The following is a 23,655-nucleotide window of genomic DNA, read 5'->3' as shown; positions in this document are numbered from 1 at the left end:
AGTATATGACAGAAGGTACATGTAGCTTCTAAGCTCTTAAGATGTATGTGGTGCCACTTAGGAACTGAATCGTTTCAATTTTATTTAACTGCAATTCATTTAAATTTACAAGGTCTTATGTAGCTCGTAGATACCAATGCAGCTCTAGGGGGTCTACCCTTTGGTCAAATGTTTAAAACACCAATAACTAATTTAAACACACTGGTTTATGCATTTATTTCAAGAAATACATACTTAGCAATAAAAATAAATTAAAAATTGTTTAATTATGTTTTGCCTGATTTTAAATAGTGGAAACTAAAAATCAACAGAATCACTGTTAAAAGACTCTCATGAAAAATCTCTGTCTTATCTCATAAGATCATTAAATTAAAACTTACAAAATCAGATTCTTCAGGTCAGAGGAGTAGTTGATTGTCACCAGTTCCATGGCTTTCTGTAAATTCTCTCGCTGAATTCCTGCCAAAGAGTTGCAAGCCAAAGCCAACACAACTTTTCCTAATGATATCAGATCTGCTTGCTGACATGAAAGAATAAATATAACTTTTAATTTTTCTTTCGTAGGTACAAATTTAATATACTGACACTATTGCCTGCATGGAAAAAGCATCTTTACAAAGAAGCTGAAGAACTAATAACAAGATTCCTAGATATTGGCGCTCATCAGAATTACCCGGGAGCTTCATTAAAACGACTCTTTCCGAGCAGTTCCACCCCAGATTCTCACTCAGTAGGTCTGGGAATGGGCCTAACATTTTTAAAGTACCCAGGTAATTCTAATGAAGGTACTTCTAGGGGTACTTTAAGAAACATTATTCAGAACAATTCATATGCCACCTACCGAACTGCTGCTTTACTGTCCTTTTTTCCCCCTAAATGTTTATTAAATAAAGCTCAATTTCTTACTATGGCAGGATATTTGAGGCTGGTTACCACACAGCTGCTTCACAGTGATCATTATATTCACGACAGGCACTTTCTTCAGCCTCCATGATGCACAAAAGTGAGAGTGTATTTGAAAGGGAAGTAATTCCCTTATTCCAAACACAATGTCCACAATACCTGATCTCAGAGCACATTCTCTAGACATCGACAATGCTGCAAACCTCCGTGACAGTCCATCTGCCCTTGTTTCCAAGCAGACAGGTTTTTACACTATAGTCGATCTCTGAGCTCTGTAACCAACTCATTTCCTACCCGTTTTGTTTGTTTCTTTGTTTTAAAGATTTCCTCCTTTGAGGCCCTTCTTCCAAAAGAATGTTTAAAAGACAGCTGACTAAATAATAATAACTCCTAGAAACAGAATGGTCACCCAAGTGGCCCTGCTTGGCAGGTTAACTATGAGTAACCATATACCTCCGAGACAATGGAACAGTTTAGAGTTCAAGGAAATAATTTTAAGTAACTTCTACAGAAAACTCACATAAATCTTCACAATCTGAGATCTCATCTGAATTACTGGATATATGTTTATTTACGGAATAAATAAATATTCCATAGGAGCTTTCAAACCTAGCTTTACAATAAAATTCACCTGAGAAGCTAAAAAAAAAAAAAAAATCCCTCGATGCTATTTTGTTGTTGTCAATCTGGGGTAAGATCTACATATTGGTATTTTTCAAAACTTCGTAAGCAATTCAGATATGCAGCCAGGGTTGAGAGCCATTGGTTTTGTAGAAGTTTATAAATGGTGTTATTTGCACCATTTGCACGTGAGTACTTCAAGGCAATTACTACTGAAACTTTAGGACTACATCCTTCCCAAAGAGTAAAAAGTAAAAAGAAATCAAACTCCATGACTAAAATAACGTTAAAAAGTTCAAATCCAGCATTGGTGAATCTGCTACTCTGAACCTAAGATCCTATAATATAATCAGTGGAAAAACTGATTATTAGACAAACAACTCTGAATCGATCAGGAAAAGAGATGCCAAGAGATGTCAAAGAAACTGTAAAACTCCGTCAGTGGCTGAGTTTGGAGATCAGGCTGGGAGGGCAGGTGCCACAGGAAGGGGCATGAATGCTGTGGCATTGTCCTTACTCTCTGGACCCACAGCCGTGACTGAACTCAGGCAGGACTCCTTTCAGTCTCTCTCCGGATCAATAAACATTCCAAGTTAGATAAAGGAAATCATAAACATGCTGATCGAGAGAAATCAGTACATGGAAAAGCAAACTGTAAAAGTCTACAAGTGCTTCAATTCAGTGACATCAGCAAAGCAAACTTAAGTTTGTTACTGTTTATTAAGCATTTCAGCAGCATGTAGCAACACACAACATCCCCACCCTCAAACAGCAAAATCTACAGTTTTAGCTCCACCCTGAATCAATGTTATAACTAAATCTCCCGCCTAGAGCACCCACTATTAGAAGACAGGAAAACAGGAAAACAAAAGCACAAAATAGCTGAAGGACCATATGGGTTTAAGAAATAAGTCCATCTGACTCTAAGTGCATCTGCCAACCTTTCTGAGCTGACTCAAGGTGGGAATACCCACCCAGAAATGAAGTATACACATCACATAATCCAGACTAAATCAGAACTGATTTTTTCAAATAAAAGAGGTTAATGAAGTTCTGCTCAACAGACATTGTAATGTCATTAAGCGCTTAGTAACTCTCCTTTCCTTATTCCCAGGTAAATAGTGTTCTGTTTGTTATTTTTGCTTCTTACCTCCATCTGGCTTTTCCCCCCATTTGTTGAATTCTGGAGGCTTTCCCCCCAACTCATTTTCAGTTTCTTCCTGATTCTTGACTTCTTGATTTTTCTCTGATTCTATCTATGGCTCTACTTATGTCCATTTTACTGAAAGTCAGTCTCTATTCACGTGTCTGAAACAGACTATGAAAAATAGACTACAAGAAACAATACACTCCTTTCTCATGTACCCTCTTCTCTGTAAAATCATAACCCCCCTACTAGGAACTACCATTAATTCTCTCCTTTACCTTCTTACATAAGCTATATGGAAAATCCATATATATACCCACTCCAAAATAAAGAAAGGCAACCTGATACAATCTTTGCCTTTCAAAAATAAAGGGAGGCTGACAATTGGTTGAAAGTAGCCCAAGTTTATGAATGGGGGCAGCTCCTAACCTACCAATCAGTTGACCCAAATGTTTACTTTACAGTTGTTTGTTTTGAAACTCTGGAATTGTTTTTTCTTAAAAAGTGTGGTCTTTCAAGGTAACTAACGATACAATCCAAAACATAAAGAACATTCAAAAATAAAAAAATGGAAAACACCCCTGCTGTGATACTTACAGAAAAACAAAATCAAACTAGTCTTATCTTTCACTAGTAATTAAAAAGAAAAAGGAACTATTCAGAATAGAGAGGAATGAAGAGGTACCATGAGGCTGCACATAAACAACACAACACCAGTTCTGTGGACAGAGGGTTTCCTAATACTTGCAATAGAGGCTGACAGCACTGGTTCTAAACAATGTCTAATTTTTCTTCCAAAGTTTAGTATTATTTCCTTGGATATATAAAGATCACTAGCATTTTAACAGTCAATAATCAGTCACTTTCAGAAGCACAAAGATTATGAAGGAAAATTTTCAGAGCCAATTAGTTAGGCACTAAGTATAAGACAGATGATAAGCAGGAATGCTGCTAAGAAACAACCAACCAGGATAAGAAAGAGGGAGCAAATTCCCCTCTGGAGAAGAAAGCAGCTAGCAGTGGGGGTTGGGTGAGGATGGGGGGACTGAAGGGTAGCCAGATTCTTCCACATAGAGCCCACTAGATGGCACTACCAACCAGAAGAGCTTGGCAGCTCCTGGGGGTAGATGGACCAGAGCAGAGGGGAAGGAAGCTGTGAAGAGGCTGCAAACAACTGAACACTACGAGGAGTCGCTCTAAGTCTGGGGACTATGCTGTTCTCCGTCCAGCAGCAAAGGAAGAGGTTTAAGCATGAGCTAACCAGAATATCACACACTACTTACACTCTAACTCTCATCCTGGCCTTTCCTTTTTGCTCTGAATTTGTCTCAATTTTAATAAAGCAAACTAAAATCTTTCAAAGATTTAAAGAAAAGAAAATGAAATGAGAAGGGCAGTGGGAAGGTAATGTATTCTCCTTGTTTCTCCATGTAAATAAGAGATATTGCCTTACATCAAATCTCCCTAAGTTAATAAATGTTCAGAAACACCAAAAACTCCTTACATGAAAAAAACAAATACTGTCTTAAAATGACAACTGCACATCCTCCAAAAAATATGAATACAAATAGAATGACATGAGATACTAACTTTAAATAGCTATATCACTTGCACAGAGTAAAAAGGCAAAAGCAACCACACTGAAAGCTCCTTGCAGAGGTGGATTCTTACTTATGCCTTGCATTAATTAAGAAATAAGAATGAAATAGCTAAGAACACAATGGACCCTCAGTCCACAATATTACAATAAAGTCAGACTATAACCAAATTCTAATAATGTACTAGAAGTGAGTGACAGGTTTTGATTAAGGAAAAGAATCCTTTAGAAAATAGCTATACAACACTTTTCCTTTGAAAATAATAGTTTTGGATTGAGAGTGGGACAACTATAAAAGTAAAAACAACAGGTGTGATTTTAACATACTAAAAAGTGAAAGCTAAGTAAAATGTAATTTACTATATTTCATTCAGCTAGTTAAGTGTTCTAATCTATGCTGAGGACAAATTTCCTAGTCATATAAAAGCATTCATTTGAACAACTAGTCTCTGACACTGTCACTAATTCTGTATATTACGACTTCTAAGGTTGCTATACCACAGTGATTAAGAAATGCACGTTCCAAGTCTGCATAGAGACCACACCCAGAATAAACTGAAATCTACATTTAAAACTGAAATGCTTTAAAAAAAAATTCAAGCCTTAAGTTATTAAGTAAATATCCATAATTCTTACTCACCTGGTATTGAGCCATTAATGCCAATGGATTATTATTCTGACTGTTATCAAATGTTAAAACATCAAAAACTCCAACACAATTTACTCGCAGCCTTTAAAGATCAGAAAATTTAGAGAGAATAATTAAAATGAGACTTTTGAAAACTTACATACTAGTGGAAACTGAACATTTCTTATGATACTGGGAAGGATCTTAGCATCCTGGCCAGTCCAGTCCCTTCGCCTGCCCTACCCCCAGGTAACCCCTGCCAGTCACCAGGTTAGAGACAACGTCACAGACTTCAAGTGACAGGCCTTTGGTTATGAAAGCCAGGAATGGATAAAGCCAGGACTGCAACTTGGGCTTTTTTGACTACCAGGTCACTGATTCTTTCCCCCAAACTTAGCTGCTGCTTTACTAGTTACGCATGAAAAGAGAACCAGTTAACTTCTTAACAGATGATGAAGATGTGCTAGGCACATTCAAAACATTTTACGTATATTAATTCATTTGGTCCTCTTAATAATCTTATGAAGCAGATACCTTACAAATATGGAAAATGGAGATAACAACAGCATCTGTCTCACAGATTGCTGAACACACAAGTAACTTGCTGTTAGCTAAGTAACTAGCAGAGCCAGGACATGAATCCAGGTAACCTGGTACTAAGACCTTGAGCTCCTCATGCTATGCTGCCCAAGACAATTTTCAAAATTTCAACAGCTCAAATCAAATGCTGGTGAAGTCAAGGTCTCTGTAAAATCACTGGTTCTCAAAGCATGAAACCCAATCAGCAGCAACAGCATCAATCGCCTGCTTGTTAGAAATGCATCCCAGGCCTTGCCCCAGACTCCATGAAAGGGAACTCTGGCGGTGTAGCCCAACAGGCTGTGCTGACTAAGCCTCTCGATACTATGGGGACTCATGTCAAAATCTGAGACTGACAGTTGTACATACAAAACTCGTACTGACACTGCTTGATATACCCTCAACCCTAATGATACATACTTTCCAAACCCCTACAAGATCTTGGTTAATAACAAGGCATTTTATTACAAACTCAGCATGTAAAAAAAAAAAAAAACTTACAAATGAACTCAAAGTCACAGCAGTTCTTCTGGATGGAATATATGAAAAGGCAGAATTAAAACAAATCGTCATGCTATGTTTACTAAGCTGTCATAGGTTAGATGATTGATAAAGAAGCCAGAGTTCAAAATGCCAGTACCTTGTTTTGCCAGTTATCAGAATCTTTGTTGGGTCCATAACACGACATGCCAAACCTGCTGTATGAATGGTACGCAGTGCAGAACTCAGCTGGACAATATATGCCCAAATAAGAGATTCTGGCAACAATCCAGCATGCTGTCTGGGCAACGGTCCATCATGTTGACCTATAAACACACATTAAAAAAATGGCATCTTCATGTAATTAACTAAAAGACTAAAACATGCAGATCAAAAAGAAGTCAAGAAACAAACCCAAATTTTCTTATGTATGATATTATACCTCAGTATTATACTGCCAGCAGTAGCAGAGCTCTCACTGGGCTTCTCTTTTCTGTGACCACTATAATTATTGCACAGCAAACAAAAATTATTAAAGTAAGAACTTCTACTTAATTGTGAACCAAGTTCTGATTAAAAACAAGAACTGAAGGGATTATTTTTCTTAAATTGTGGTTAAACCATGTCTCTATTACTGCTCAAGTGTGGGGGAACTACTCTTTCCATGGCTTGAGAGAAACAAAAGTCACCACCAACATCTCTGTGGAGTGTTTTCTTATTGTCCTTATGCTGCCCAGCCTCTTCTATTACAACCATGTCCAATTAACAGAAAACATAAATGTAAAACACTGAACGTCACTTATGCCACTTACGGGTAGTAGTGTTGAAACATAAAAATAATCCAGTCTACCATGAAAAGTAATCCTTTTGATTCTATCAACCTTCTAAGTGCTTCTTGATATAATTTTCTGGGTCACTATTAATCAAGAGAAAAGAGGCCTCATAAATGTAATCTAGATTTTGTAATTATTTCAGGGAACATGATCTTATAAACCCAAGTATTCACATGGTTGTAAACAAACCTTTTCTGAATCAGTTACAAAAGCAACAGTTAAATGGTTAACTGTGGCGCTAATAAGTACTTATGGCTTGAGACAAAATTTCCAGGGAAGAACACAATACAAAATTCAAAAACTGCTAGCTCTCAAATTTAGACAGAATTGAAGATAATACCATCTGGAAAACCATGTTAAATGACTCAAAAAGTAGCTCTAGTAATATATGTCAATACAACATCAAAGACAACCAGGAAGCGGTCAAATAAAGTTATTTAATAAGTGTGTTTTTTGGGGCTCCAAAATCACTGCAGATGGTGATTGCAGCCATGACACTAAAAGACGCTTACTCCTTGGAAGGAAAGTTATGACCAACCTACACAGCATATTAAAAAGCAGAGACATTACTTTGTCAACAAAGGTCTGTCTAGTCAAGGCTATGGTTTTTCCAGTAGTCATGTATGGGTTTGAGAGTTGGACTATAAAGAAGGCTGAGCACAGAAGAACTGAAGCTTTTGAACTGTGGTGTTAGAGAAGACTCTTGCGAGTCCCTTGGACTGCAAGGAGATCCAACCAGTCTATCCTAAAGGAGATCAGTCGTGGGTGTTGACTGGAAGGACTGATGTTGAAGCTGAAACTCCAATACTTTGGCCACCTGATGCGAAGAGCTGACTCATTTGAAAAGATCCTGATGCTGGGAAAGAATGAGGGCAGGAGGAGAAGGGGATGACAGAGCATGAGATGGTTGGATGGCATCACCAACTCAACGGACATGGGTTTGGGTAGATTCTGGGAGCTGGTGACAGGGAGGCCTGGCATGCTGTGGTTCTCGGGATCACAAAGAGTTGGACACGACTGAGTGACTGAACTGAACTGAATAGGGAAAAAAAATATTTGTAGCAAATACATTGCATACTTTATGCCAGATTCGGTCTAGTTACTTTACCCACATTATGTCATTTTAAACCTTTTACCACAAACATTGGCTCTTTTTCCCTTCGTTTTCAATATTCATACTGGGAAAACAGAGATTATAAATTGCTATAAATTATATATGGTACATTTAGAGGAGTTAATACCATCAAACAATACTTTCAAATACTAGAAAATGAACTGATTCCTAAGAAAATGTAAACATACCAAATAATCAAACACCAAAAGTAGAATTAAGATTAAAAAAAACCCCAAAACTAAAAAGGAGTGCTATAAATCAGTGGTTCTCAACAAGGGTCAACTTTGCCACCTCAGAGACATTTGGCAGTGTCTGAAACGGTGTCAGACTTTATTTTTTTGGGCTCCAAAATCACTGTGGATTCTGATTGCAGCCATGAAATTAAAAGACGCTTACTCCTTGGAAGGAATGTTATGACCAGCCTAGATAGCATATTAAAAAGCAGAGACATTACTTTGCCAACCAAGGTCCATCTAGTCAAGGCTATGGTTTTTCCCGTGGTCATGTATGGATGTGAGAGTTGGACTGTGAAGAAAGCTGATCACCGAAGAATTGATGCTTTTGAACTGTGGTGTTGGAGAAGACTTTTGAGAGTCCCTTAGACTGCAAGGAGATCCAACCAGTCCATTCTAAAGGAGATCAATCCTGGGTGTTCATTGGAAGGACTGATGCTAAAGCTGAAACTTCAATACTTTGGCCACCTCATGCGAAGAGTTGACTCACTGGAAAAGAGTCTGATGCTGGGAGGGATTGGGGGTAGGCGAGGAGACGGGGTCGACAGAGAATGAGATGGCTGGATGGCATCACCGACTCGATGGACATGAGTTTGAGTGAACTCCGGGAGTTGGTGAGGGACAGGGAGGCCTGGCGTGCTATGGTTCATGGGGTCGCAGGGGGTAGGACACGACTGAGTAACTGAACTGAACTGAAGATACTTTTGGTGTCACAACAGGAGGAGGGGGTTGCTACTGGTATCTAGCGGGTACATGGTGGGGATGCTGCTAAACACCCAGCAAGGCCGAGAATGGCCCTACAAAAATAATTAATCCAGCCTCAAATGTCAACAGTGCTGAGGCTGAGAAACCCAGCTATAAATTAAAGCCAACAGTCATTTCACAGCTGTTGTTACTAAAATAAACGAACAACTACAACAATATTTCTCTACAGGAAAGTTATACCACATCCCTTTCAACAAAATTATGTGTGTGCTACAGATGACATGGCAAAAGGAAAAAAATGACCACACTCTGAGACCAGATTTTTAATGCAAAACAGCCATGTAACCACAGCTTGCTTCTTTCAACTGTCAGAAAGCAAAGTTACAAGCAAACAGAAATAATATATTTTATCTATAATTTCAGGCAGACTCCAGTCTTATCTCTCCTTGCTTTCTCTCAGGATACATTCAGGAAAACCTTTAACAAATTAAAAAACTCAGCATAAAGGGTAACACTTTCCTGCCCCCAAAACAAACTAATAGACATTGCAAAATGAATTTACTTTAACTCTGAAATGATTTACCCTTCAATAAGCATTTGTTAGAATGTAATTACAATATATTAGTTCTTTGCAATATATGAATAAAACAATTCTTTAAATACTAAACAAAGAAAATATTTCCCATTTAAGTAAAAGTTACCTGAAAATTTATTTTGAAGACTAGTTCCTTTAGTAACACAGAATCCTACCTTAAAGCAAAGTATCTGTTCAGGGAAATAATTACATAAATAACAGAGAGTCACACTGGACTATGCAAAAGAGACAAACCAAAACAAAAAACCAAGACAAGAAAGAAATGTCAAGAGGCTCATAATGATGATGCTTTGGGTGGTGAAGTTACAGAATTATTTTTCGATTTAATGCATTTCCCAAACCATTTTACTCAGAAAGCATTTTTTAAAGAAAAAACAAGAGGAAAAAAACTTTTATCGTATTGTCAGCTACTTAAATTTCAGATATTTACATGAGTCTTTTGTAACCCATCTTCATCTCCATCTACAGATAACACATTATTTCCTAACTTGTTACATACTGACTCCATTTCTTTAAAGTATTTCTTTTTTTTTTTTCAAAGTGTGACTTCATCAATAAGTGGATATTCCCCCCACCAATCTTTATTTGTTGAAAAGGGACTACGTATAGAAAAAAAAAAAATAAAGTATTTCTTTTTAAAATGCAATACAGTCTTTAAACTGAATGATTACAGGCACAAACTTACAAGTACTTTAAAACACAAAACTACTCTTTCACAGAGCAAAGGCTTTGTCAAACAGCTTTCTTGCATCGTCTCCTTACCCCACTTTCTCTTTGTGAAATAGGCATCTGCGTTGGGGTCATTGAAGTGTCTGCTCATCATGGTCTCTCCTCCAGCATGGAAATCATAAGCAAACACAAGAGCTTGAAATAAAACACAAACGCTCATTACTGCAACCTGGCTTCCAGCAATGAAGCCCACCAGCAGAGAGACAATTACAAGTCACTCACAAGGCTCTGAGAAAGCTTTAGTGGTAAATACTTCACGCAAGGTTACAATATTTGAGTGCTGAATTTTTTTCCACATATCGACCAATACCATGCACTTTGTGTTAACAAGACGAAAACCTGAAAAAGAGAAAATCTTCTGATTAACTGGAAATGACATCTCCCCCTTATTTCCCCAGAAACGTGCCAAAAGAGCCATGTTATACATCCCTTGTTGTTGTTGTTTAGTTGCTAAATCGTGTCCAACTCTTTTGGGACCCCATGGACTACAGCCAATCAAGCTCCTCTGTCCACTGGATTCTCCTGGCAAGAATGCTGGAGTGGGTTGCCATTTCCTTCTCCAGAGGATCTTTCCAACCCAAGGATCAAACCCAAGCCTCCTGCACTGAAAGGCAGATTCTTTACCACCGAGCCACCTGGGAAGCCCAATATATCCTTTCAGTTCAGTTCAGTTCAGTCGCTCAGTCGTGTCCGACTCTCCGCGACCCCATGAATCACAGCACGCCAGGCTTCCCTGTCCATCACCAACTCCCGGAGTTCACTCAAACTCATGTCCATCGAGTCGGTGATGCCATCCAGCCATCTCATTCTCTGTCGTCCCCTTCTCCTCCCACCCCCAACCTTTCCCAGCATCAGAGTCTTTTCCAGTGAGTCAACTCGTCGCATGAGATGGCCAAAGTATTGCAGTTTCATGAGATACTAATTTCCAAATGAAACAATAAATGTATTTATTATCCTTTAAATTCATGTTAATTAAATAAACTCATTCAGGAATATCTGAATAATCTCAGCCTCAATAATATGCTCCTAAAAGAGGATAAATTATCTTCCTCACCATGTATCCTCCGAAGGCAATAAGGCAGATCATCTTTGCTATTTACAGCTTTGTAGCAGGATGTAATGTATCCAAAATTACTTGATTTCTGTATCCGGTTGGGTGGTGGCAGTGGTTCTAGAGGGAACAGGCTATGGTAGCTGTCAACTTCTGTAGGGACTGCTAGAGTAATTCATAAGAAGATGACTTTAGCTTGCAGACATTCATAAACCTCTCAGATCTCAAACAAATAAAGAGGAAACCAAATTCACAAACAACTGATACAAAACACTCTGTATTCTAGAAGAGTGTCAAGATTCATAGTGTGTCCATTCTATAGGGCACACCAGTCTCAAAATCAATAAAAATAGACATTATAACACAACAAAAGAACTAGATTTCATGAACTCAAAAATATTTATCTTTGGTAACAGCACAACTCTTGTTTCTCAGCTCTTAGAAACAATCTGGATTATCACTTATGAATATTAAACTTTCCAATGGTATCTTGTCTTTCCCTAATCATTCACGATGTTCAACATTTCTTCATAATTTTTGGTTGCATAAATTTTCACTTTCTTGAAATGCCTATTCCTATTTTTGGCCACTTTTCAGTTTTGTTTTTAAGGCTCTTACTAATTTGTGGCTTTAACTTTCTCTTCTTTGTCAGACATGTAAACATCTTCTAAGCTTTTTCTCTACTATAGATATCTTTGGATTGTTTGTAACTTTAATTCAATAAAATTTATCAGTATTTGAAGAGTCAATAAACTTTGCCTCCAGTACAGGAAATCTTTCCCTGCTGAAACATTAAATTTATTCATATATATTTCATAGCATGAGTTTTAAAGCTTTGTATTATCATTTAGAGATATTACACATTTTGTTTTAGATATCTTAACTCTTAATCTATCTGGAGTCAGTTTTTGCATGTGGTTTGAGATGATACAACTGTAACAATACAATCTTCTACCATAAAGAAAACCATTTTTCCCAGTGCTTTCCTGTCCCCACTGATTAGCCACCTGTGTCACTTCTCCCTAGCCTGTTCCAGTCGTCAATTTGTCTAGCCCAGTGCCATTACCACACCACTGCAGGAACTACAGACTCAAGCCAAGCCTGTCCTCCCCACACACCAGAACCCTAATCACAATCTTCAGAGTATTGCAGGGAGTCTTCGACCTTCACTTTCTGATAAATTCTATCATATACTACGAAAAGCTCTGTTATGTGCAATATAATTTTAAAAAAAGAAAGAAACAAAGACCAAACCTTGATTAGAAGTGGAACTTTCAGCCAATCTCCCAACCTTCCAGGGAGGGGAGAGAAGCCGAAGACTGAGTTAACTGCCAAGAGTCAGAGATATAACCAACATGCCTCGACAACAAAACATCCATAAAGACTCCTCAGCAGTGGGATTCAGACAGCTCACAGCTGGTGGGCCTGATGCGGCACCAAGAGGGTGGCACACTGGGGAAGGCAAGGAGGTCCCCCACCCCCACCTCCTGCCCCTACATGTCTCTTGCATTTGGCTGTTCCCTGAGTTGCACCCTTTATAATAAGCCAGTAATAGTTCATACAGTGTCTTCCCGAGTTCCGTGAGTCATCCCAGCTTATTACCAAACCTGAGGGCATCCAGGAGAAACCCCCAAATTTGTAGTTGCCCAGACAGAAGTTTGAGTAGCTTAGGTACCCCATTTCAGCTGACATCTGAGGCAGGCGTGGTCTTATGGGATTGAACCCTTCCTAAACAATTAAACTGTTAGAACATGAAGCAGGTGTTAGTACTGTCAGTAAAAATAACTCATGTGCTTTGACTAAAATTGTACTGAATCTATAGATTAGTTTACAAAAACTGATAATCATTATGTCTTCCTATTCATGAGTATAGTATTTCACTCTATATATTTACCCTGTTTACATTTCTTAGTAAATCTCCCTCATTGAGATGTAACATATCTTTTATTGTATTTATTTCTAGGTACCGATACTCTGAAACTACTGTAAATAGTATCTTCATTTTATTTATTTTTTATTTTTAAAAATATTTTTATTTTTTGAGGCCCTGGCTAGGGCCTCAAAGACAATGCTTGATAATAAGGAAATTTCTAACATAATAAGGAAAATTCTAACATGAACATTTCAAAGGCCATGACAGAAAAGTTTCCTGCCCATTTAAAGTGGAAAAGATCAGTCTTGAAACATAATAGCCAGACATACTCCTTTCAATTCTTTAGCAGTTAAGAAGATATACAGTTGACTGTGCTGAGTCCTTGATTACAACCAGGTATTTTGAGATTACTGCTACAGTAAATGTATTCCTGCTGTATTATTTATAAAGTTTTGCTAAATTAAACCACATTTAATCTTGCCTTTACAGAATAAGCTAGGGAAAGAGATTTTAATGCTCTCTGAGAAACACTACAATTCAGCCAAAAAAAAAATATAGGTTTAAACCCTGATTTGGTCAGATAATTACTAGCTACTGATCTTAGAGGCAACTTACTTAACCTGGCTGTTACCTTCAGCTTCCTCACAAGCGAAACAGAGGTGATAATATTAGCAAGTACACCACAGGAGCTTTGCAAAGAAAAAACTTACACACAGAAAGCCCTAGTACACGGGCATGACACAGTCTCAATATTAATAATAATAACAACAATCACTCCTACGTAAGTACCTATACTTTGTCAGGTTTCAAAAGATAATAACATTCTATCACAGTGGAAATTCTAAAACTGCCTATTTTTTGGATAAACTAGAATCTTGTCACATGTAGAATTATTTGAAAACCACTAGATGACCAACGGCATCTTGGAATTCTTATCTAGATTTCAAACAAATATATTCATTAAAGAGTAATTAGCTGGCTCAAGGCATAAAAACTGTGGGACTATGTAAGGATTATACTCTCCTTAAAAAGGAAGGATCAATCAACCTGCATTTTACCTGGCATATCCGCTTGATCAATTTGAGCCATTGTTATTAAATGTCTGTTTATCAGCTCCTGAGAAAAGAAAATAAGTTTATTTACGTCTAAACACAGCTTCTGAAATATGGACTTTTTATTGTAACTGACTAGCGTTAGTAACCATTAATAGTTTTGGCATGTGCACTTTTCAATACTAATATCATGAAATAACATTTCCAATACTGGTAAAATGTCTAAATTCCAGTCCCAGCTAGACATGCCCATAACTCTAGTTGGTTTCAAGTAGCAGTGTCAAGTAGCAGTGTCACAACCCAGAGCCTGCAGCTAGCTCTATGGTCAATAATTCACTCCACAAACAATATTCTAGGGGGGTGCAACTTACTTCTATGAAATAAAAATATTTCTGAGGATCTAAGAGTAAAATAAAATCCTATATATCAAGTAATACATGTTTAACAACAACAAAATTATCTTATAAAACCTACTTTGTAGAAATTTTTCAGCTTTCTTAAAATGAGGTTCTTTTCTAGGCCAAATTACTTATTAGCTAACAACTACAGATATAAGCAGAAATTTGTTTAGATATCAAAAACCATTTAAATTATTTTACATACTTCAGAGGCTTTACAATGCACAGGACGTGAAATGCAAAATGGTGATCCATTTAAATAGCTGTTCTATGTTTTGTATTACCTGCAATTATCCTGAAAAACATGTTTCCTTAAATTTATCAATTAGAACTCATAAACTCTATCTGCTTCAGTACAGCATATCTAATTAAATATGATTTGAAAGGAACTCTGTTTCTCCAGTTCTTTGCTAAAAAACGACAGACATCAAGTGTTTCCACTCTGAACTCTGAAAGCATACCTGTCGCAGTTCATCAGCCATGAAGAAGGAAGGTGCATTCGCTTTTGGCTGCATATAAGCAACGTGAGGTGCAGTTGGAGGATAGATGTGGTAGTTGGGAAATACCTAAAATATAGGGAATGGGAAAATAGAATGATCAATTTTTCTCAACTGATAAACTTTATCATTACTGTGATAAAGTTCTAATCTTTAAATGACAGTGATAAATTGATACTTTTAATCTTTATATGACAGTGAATTAAAGGTCTCAGAGACTAGCTGTTATCAGCACACTTTCTAAATGAATTCATTTTTAAAATCTTTATTGGAATAATCAATTTTTTAAACTCTAATAAGAAAGGAGACATTTCTTCAGATATGGTAAAATTTTACCTCCGATGAGAGGCACAAGTAATTTTTTGGAAGTATTTTTTAAAGGCAATTGGAAGAGAGGAAGAAAGTAGATACTAAAGGTGCTTGGGAACAGTCAGAGCATGGAGTAACTGCCCTGGCCGCCCAAAGAACTGCCCTCTGGAAGGGTCTCCTGCAGCCAAACTGAACAAAGTGTTACCGAGATGCTTGTTAACACCTCAGACTAGAACAGGAAAGAGGACCAGCATCCTCTGGGTCAGCAGTAGAGGTGAACAGAAGGTTGCGACAGAGTATGTACCTTCCAATTGAACTACAACAAAGCCACTAAACTCTACTGCCAGCCTTGTCTCTTTGATCCTTTCAACTGGGCTCTTCCCACCACCCTGCTTTCTTCCATCTTCCTCTGCCTCTCCTTCCCTCCACTGGTCCACAGCACAAAATCAAACTACATCCTAAAATATCTTCTATTTTATCCTTTCATATTTAAAGCTGAAACAAACCCTTTTTTTCTCTTTTAAAAATGAATTCAGCTGATTTCCGCTGTCCTCAGATGATTGTTCTGCTCTGGATCTCAAGCAGGAAGTGGTTTTGCAATACTTGAAAGGTTTCCTTTAACTACACCTGCAAGGAGAACAGTGCCTCCTTTCCCTGGCCGTGGCTTCCTTACATCAGGTAGTACAGTTGGGCTGAACTACCTCAGGTTTACCAGGAGTGTATTTTTAAGAGCTGTTTGAAGGGTAAAAACATTGTGAAAATGTGCCATGTATAATATCCACAGAAACAGCTGAGACAGTTTTGTGACACAAGAATCTCTTTATAGGTTAAACTGAACTTTTTTCTATAAATGTGATAAAATAAAAATGTACATAATTACAAAACATAATAACCCCCTCCCCAAAAGCAAAATATTGATGGAATTCTTACTTGAAAGAACCAAGGAAAAGTCTCTACTCTACCTCAATTATTTGACCTTCTGCTCGGCAAGCTGTTCTGTGATAATTTTTGAAAGATCTCTGACCAAAAACAAAAACAGAACAAAAAACTATTAGCTGCTTAATTACTTTTTAGAAAACATTTCACATGATTCACAAGTATTTCCATACATGTTTGCACATTTATTTCTCAGACGGTGGTCACTTACAGTTGGGGGATCAGTCTCAGAGACACTAAGATTCAAGAGTCACAACACGAAGGCAGAACTAGGACTCTTAAAAGAGGAAAAATAAATATCTGTTCTCTTTCCACTCACTGTCTTTCAGTAAAATATGAAATGTAATCAACCAAAATAAATCATTAATTTGATTTACGGGATCAAAATCTGCTTGCTTGCTAAAATCCAAATACACTTTTCATATAAGCCTATCAGCTATGATTTTGTCCAGTGTTTATGGGAGCTTCATCAACTACTTTTCTATAGGCAAATAATTTCTGAACATGGACAAAATTCCAAAACTGAAAAGGTACACCTTATGGAACATGGCCTTCCCTCTCTGCCCCTCCCTCGCCCACTGCAGTCCTTTGGTGGCCCTTTCCCTACCTCTAACCAGGGCTCCCTGAACTACTCCTTCCTGACCAGTGACCCACACTGGAGGCCTCCCATTACCATGTGCTCCATCACCCCGCATTCCAGCTATTAAATCACTGCCTCACCTGGAAAGTACTGACCATCAGTTTGCGTTCAGTCACTACTGTTAAGAAACCATCGACTTCTCTAACTTCTCACCAGAGGTGAGTCTACCTACACTTACAAACAAGTGTCAGCAAATGGCAATCACAGCTGGCACAAGTACTAGGGGACCCCTAAAGCAAGACATGCTGTAAAGTATTAAACTAGAGTGTGAATATACAACCAGATTTGTCCAAAACTAGAGTTATTATTGGGATTCCCTGGGGCTCAGATGGTAAAGAATCTGCCTACAATGCAGGAGACCTGGGTTCAATCCCTGGGTCAGGAAGATCCCCTGGAGAAGGGAATGGCAACCCAAGAGTTTTTATTACTGTAGAAACAGATTACTTTGAAGAAGTAAGAAGAGATTAGAATTATCATCTGAGTCAGAAATTAGTTACCTTTCCACATCACAGTAAACAGATACAAGAGGGGGTAACCTCCTCGTCTGTCGCATTAATAAGGAGCTGCTATAAGGGCCCTCTCTTTTCTCCCTTGTTGAAAGCACACTTACCATTCCACTCAAAGGTGCTGGAGTCGTGTCTGTATAAAAGTATGTCGTCCCACCGACAGTTTCCTTTTGGATCACTTGACCAGAAGATGGTGTCTGAGGAACAGGATTATTCCCGGGCGTAGAGGCACTAGAAGGCACCATGTAATTTGCTGGACTTGGAGTGTGGCTTCTTCTTCTGGGGGCGGGAGAAGTATGTGGAGTGATCTTGGGGGAGTGGAGAGGGGAGGATCCAGCAGACAGTGACATTCCTAAAGTAGACGGAAGAGTGAAAATTGGTTTTAGAGGAAAAGATCTGAAAACTAAAATGCAAATACTCATTTGGAAGAAAACATATTTAGCAAAATTCTTTAAGTGCAAAGAAAAAGACAATTTTATCTTGTCCTAGAGAAAGCTCTGATTAAAGCAAATGTAAAGAATTTCTTTTGTTTAAAAACAGTCAATTCCAAATAAATTAGGAAATTTAGTGTAAGAATAAGTCTCCATATCAAGGTTTACATGAGAAACAATAAAAATTATTAACTTAATAAATGAATTTAATTGAAAAAATGATAAATAACTGTGACTATAAAATTATGCCTTTTATGAAAGTCTTTTATAAAAGGCAAAATTTCTTTTTTTGTAAAGAATCATTTAAAACTGTGGTTATTAACAATACAATTACTTCATTTCCTAAAAATTGATTTAGTATCAAAAAAATCAAACTACTTAGTGAGATTTATTAGATTTCTTTGGGCCAAATACATTTAACAGAATGGTTTGAAAAAGCAAAAGAAAACTTAGTCCTAGTTGAAATACATGGCAGCTTAATTACCGTATTTTTTTAAATCAAGAAGTATACTGTTTTGATGCCTTTTGTCTTTAAATAGGCATACACTATGGTAGACAAATAAAATTTCTGCAGATGCATACTTATGCCAATTGGTATTACTCTGTTCTTGCAAGTTTTACCTAAACACAACTAGTAAGAAAGCAGTGTATGCAGAGTATCCTCTATCACGAATCTACGGTGAAGAAAGGGGAAGGACAACGGTCTTCGCCCTTGAGGAGACTCCAGGCTAGCTGAGGAAGCAAGACCAGGTCACATGAGGAAGACACAAAGTGACTCACAGAAACACTCAAATATAAACCAATATACCGCAAACTACATGCATAAATGCAGATGGAATGCAAATTAAATAAAACCAGGTAGAGTTCATCAAAGGCTTAATGGAGGTGATCAGTTCTGAGCAGACTGAAAATAGTTTCCAGAGCAACAGTTACACTTTTTTGGGGGGAAAGAAAAGTTTATCCAGAAATTATTTTCTGGCTATTTGGGGAATGATTAAAAACCTTCTTCACTTCTGGGATAATAGGTCATCTCACAATTCAAGGAAAAGGTTACCAAAATGCCTCTGGTCACAAAAATATGATTCATTAAGCAGGAGTATGAATTTCAAATACCAAGAATTCATAAAACATCAACACTGTTCTTTGAAAAGATGTAGGTAAACAAAAAGTGAGAACTGAGATAATATTTATCTTTACTCTAGATAGCCCTCTGTACTTTCTATACAGTCCTGACATAATTATGTCATCTGATTTTCTGAGCAACTAAGTGAGGTAGGTCAGGTCACAAGCACCACAGGAGAGATCAGAATTTAGACATAGGGGTTTTTTATCTGACCAAGGACAAATGTATGTAGCCAATAGCGAAGCCAGGCCTCAAACCCAAGTCTCCACACTTTCAACTTAATTCTTTCTGCTGTTTACACAATGTCTACTGTACTGACATCATAACTGGTCAAGAATTTGCAAATATGTCTTAACGTCTAAAACCCTTAAAAACATATTTATAAGGAAACCAAGCTATTAAGATATAGGCTTAATTAAAAAAAACTTCCAGAGTTCTGCGTTTTCTTCTAACTCTGTATATTATACATTTAACTGTAGGTTAATCCATACTGTAAAAATTGGGAGGATTATTTTCAAAAGATAACTACTCCCCAATTATTGAGTATGAAACGCATCTAGATAGTTTTCCTAAAGCTAATCTCTAAGCCTTTCCTAGATAATAAAGCTGGCCAAGTCACTAAAGAGTATATTTTTTACTACCTTTGAATTAAATAAACAGCAACAAATACAGCTACCAATTCTTAAGCACTTTCCATGTGTCAGGCGCTCAACAAAGTGCTTCACAAACACCAGTCTATTTAATCCTTACAAAGATCCTGTGAGGTAGGTATATCATAGTCACCTCACAGAAGAAGAAACTAACTTAAAAATAAGTTTTAAAAATTCATTGTAAATGCAAATATAGATTATTAAGCAAAAGAATTAAGATTCAACCACAGGTCTATCTGATTCCAAATCCTGAACTCTTAGCTAATATCAAATACAGGTGCCCAACACCTAAGTCTTATATAGGGGTACAAGTGAAACAAAAGGTAGAATCTCTCTTTAAGGCTGCTGCTGCTAAGTCACTTCAGTCATGTCCAACTCTGTGCAACCCCATAGACAGCAGCCCATCAGGCTCCGCCATCCCTGGGATCCTCCAGGCAAGAATACTAGAGTGGGTGGCCATTTCCTTCTCCAATGCATGAAAGTGAAAAGTGAAAGTGAAGTCGCTCAGTCATGTCCGACTCTTAGCGACCCCATGGACTGCAGCCTACTAGGCTCCTCTGTCCATGGGATTTTCCAGGCAAGAGTACTGGAGTGGGTTACCATTTCCTTCTCCACTCTTTAAGGCTAAATACGTGGGAAAAGATTACCAAAAACAAACTAGTAGAATTTACCAGTTGTAAGTAACAAGCTTTCTCTTAATTTCATGGCTTTCTACTACAAAGTTTCAGCACCGAAATTTGAGTTCATGTATCTGAGCAGAGGCTGACTGGAATTATTTAAACACATACAAGACACACATGCACAATAGTAACAAGTATCACAGCCCATAAGCAGAACAAGATAACTAAACTGTATGGGAAGCTAGAAATGAAATTTAACTTCTGAACTAGAGAAACATCAAATCTAGTCACAAAGGGCAAAGCTTTGTGGCACCAAAGTGTTTTACCAGCATGTTACAGAACTGAGTAAAATATGCATATTATCTGCTTGGTGAGAGTTTTTCTGTCTGGTATTGCGAAGACAATAACCACAATACAATACTAACTACCCACATACAATACTATGAAAGAAAGTGAAGTCGCTCAGTTGTGTCTGACTCTTTGAGACCCCCATGGACTGCAGCCTGCCAGGCTCCTCCATCTTGATTTAAAATCCATGGGATTTTCCAGGCAAGAATACTGGAGTGGGTTGCCATTTCCTTCTCCAATACAACACTATAGATGGCACAAAGCAGCAGAACACTACAGAAATGAGCAGTTAAAAATAGAGGTGAAACGAACAGATTTCATCTCTCACATGTAAATGTTCCTTTGTAAGTTCCATCTTTCCTTATACTGTGGGGTGGAGGCAGGGTGCTACTTGTGGCTATTACAACAGCTTGCTAATAATTAGTACTTAGTCACTGGAACACTTAGGCAAATACAGCAAAAGAGTGAGGATACCGTTAGAGACAATCTGGAAGAATGAAAACCTTGATTTAAAACAATAAGCTAATTAAAAAATATTTCATTTGTGTATTTATTTTTTGCATTACTTTTGTAATTCACTCCTAAAATGATATTTTGGTGACATTATATATAATAATTACACTATAATTTCTTATTGAGTGAATATACAAACTTAGGTATTTAAGTCATGCTATGATAAGCTAACTGCTTTAGAACATTTGAAAAAATCCTTCTTGAAAGTACCAAATTCAAATAAAAGTAAGGAACAAGACAGAAATGCTCAATGAATTAACTAGAGCAATTAACAAAACAAAGGGAGATATAAAAAGTTCACACATAACTTATGAAGGTAAAAGTATCAGTGTTTCTGGAGGACATTATTCTATACCTGAAAATTCCAAAAAAACAAACAAAAGACTCTTGTAAATAATGACAGAATGCATAAGTAAATGGCTCCAGTATTAATATATACCAAATGAATGCTGCTGCTGCTGCTAAATCACTTCAGTCATGTCCAACTCTGTGTGACCCCATAGACGGCAGCCCATCAGGCTCCCCGGTCCCTGGGATTCTCCAGGCAAGAACACTGGAGTGGGTTGCCATTTCCTTCTCCATACCAAATGAATATTTGGTCTTAAATACAAACATCCATTTAAGACAATGCTAAAATAAGCATTACCTTTCCTCAACCACAACCAAAATTATGAACACACAGAATTGTGAGATAAAACATAATATCCACATTTTAAAACAAGCTGAAATAAAAAGAACAATAAAAACAGTAACTCCAAGAGCAAGAAATGAAGGCAAAATTATGAATTAGAGGTAGTATCATGGGAACTCTGGAAAATCATATCCTAGGCCAGATACAGACTCAACAAGTTGAGGCTTTCATGTTCACAATGGCATATGAAACATGGCCTTCAGCACATAAAATGTGGAGAACAAAATTCAAATTCCAGTGTAAAGCCAGGAGTCTGGAAAAGCTGTACCATCAGTCCTGCTGGAGGAGAAAACTTCTACCTACCCACCCTCAGAGGCAAAAGGTAGTTTCGTCTGAGGAGAAGGCTGGGGTGGTGTCAAGAGAAATGAAAACCCAATCCCTGTACCCTGCACTGGGGCAGGAGAGAAAATTCCCAGGAGATTCCATGTTGGGGATCCTGGTGAGGGATGAGTATAAAGCTTAAACTGCACTGGCAGTGGACACCTGGATAAAGCACAAACCAACTATTTCAAAAAACACTTCTACAATGAGTAATACACAGATCGATCTCTCTCTAGAAAATAATTCCACGTGAAGGAACTCCAATACTTGGTCAACGCACCGAGAATCAGAACCCACAGAACAATGAATCCCAGATAACAGAAACCTATAAAGGAGATTTTTTTTAAATCTACAGCTAAAATGACTAAGGTCATGAAAAAAGTGACAGACATCTCACTCACAGACACACACACACCCCCCTGATATTTGTTCTTCTTCAACAGAACAAATGACTTTATAAGAGCAAAAAACATAACCATTAAAATTAAAGGGAGAAAAAAAATTTAACAGATGAGTTAAATAGAAAAGTAGACATAATCAAAGACAAGAAAAGTAAACCACACAAGAATCCAGAAATAAAGGTTAGAAAATACAGAAGACTGGTACAAAAGGCAGAATGAGTAGGTGAGTTTCCAGGATAAAAAAGACCAAGAATACTGGAGAAGCAACATTCAAAAAAAAGCTTTGGGATTTTCAAGAGCTAAAACATCCTCACTCAAGAAGTACTAAACAAGAGTTCTGAACAGAATAAGTAAAGACAAACCTCTTGTAACCAATCAGGTGGAACTACTGCATGCGAAAGAGAGAGAAAAAACCCTAAAAATTATAAAACTTTGTAGAAAAAAGTGAAAGTCGCTCAGTGGTGCCCAACTCTTTGCAACCCCATGGACTACACAGTCCATGGAATTCTCCAGGCCAGAATACTGGAGTGAGTAGCCGTTCCCTTCTCCAGGGATCTTCCCAACTCAGGGACGTTCCAGGTGTCTCACACTGCAGGCAGATTCTTTACCAGCTGAGGGTATTTTAAAAGGCCAGGAAAAAAGAACTGGAGAGAGAGCCCATGGTCATGGATAGAAAGACTATTCAATTCACCTAAAGATTCAATACAACTCTCCTGAAGGTGCCCAGCTGCTTCACGGATCCACAGTCTTCAAGGCTGTCCTCTCCTCTGGTACCCTCATCAACATCACTCCTTGTCATCAATGAGTTCTCTAGACCCCATCCTCACAGCAAATTCTAGGTCAACTTTCTGAAAAATCTTCTTACTCTATAAAAATTCTCTGGATGCTCATATTTAAAAATTATTCCCAGCATTTTGTACTTCATCTTTTGCTGCCAGGAGCACACAATTCAAACTGTCTCTGTGTAAGGAGGAACTGTGCCTCAATCCTCTCTGCATTCCCAACTACACCCTCAATGGCACGGTGTTGGCACATAATACATTTGTCAGAAAGAAAGAAGTGAAAGCTTCCTCTTCTTGGTACAGCGATAGCTATTACAAGAAATGAAGAGTGCCACCACCAGAATTATCT

General features: G+C 37.7%; 1 protein-coding gene across 8 annotated transcripts in view; it reads right to left on the bottom strand.

Annotated features, from left to right (window-relative positions):
• The window catches only part of PAN3 (poly(A) specific ribonuclease subunit PAN3), a 124,816-nt gene that overhangs the window by 14,087 nt on the left and 87,074 nt on the right, over positions 1-23,655 (bottom strand). For 5 of the 8 annotated variants that reach the window (XR_008685987.2, XM_088842700.1, XM_055426325.2 and 2 more), the window contains 10 exons: positions 17,531-17,778; positions 16,307-16,363; positions 15,000-15,104; positions 14,147-14,204; positions 11,219-11,380; positions 10,387-10,503; positions 10,198-10,299; positions 6,116-6,281; positions 4,909-4,999; positions 381-520 (listed from right to left, as the gene is read on the bottom strand). Coding sequence is in view for 7 of the 8 variants with exons in the window: in XM_088842700.1 (XP_088698826.1) it covers positions 381-520; positions 4,909-4,999; positions 6,116-6,281; positions 10,198-10,299; positions 10,387-10,503; positions 11,219-11,380; positions 14,147-14,204; positions 15,000-15,104; positions 16,307-16,363; positions 17,531-17,778 (1,246 nt within the window). In the remaining variant the exon portion in view is untranslated. The remainder of the gene's footprint in view (positions 1-380; positions 521-4,908; positions 5,000-6,115; positions 6,282-10,197; positions 10,300-10,386; positions 10,504-11,218; positions 11,381-14,146; positions 14,205-14,999; positions 15,105-16,306; positions 16,364-17,530; positions 17,779-23,655) is intronic. The other 3 variants (XM_055426328.2, XM_055426330.2, XM_055426326.2) reach the window with 2 other exon arrangements.

Source organism: Moschus berezovskii, chromosome 13 (genome assembly GCF_049115385.1).
Source record: "Moschus berezovskii isolate FMDL1 chromosome 13, NW_MosBer_1.0, whole genome shotgun sequence".
Classification (NCBI taxonomy): Eukaryota; Metazoa; Chordata; class Mammalia; order Artiodactyla; family Moschidae; genus Moschus; species Moschus berezovskii.
The sequence above is the reverse complement of the archived record's forward strand: the minus strand, read 5'-3'. Positions and strand labels throughout refer to the sequence as shown.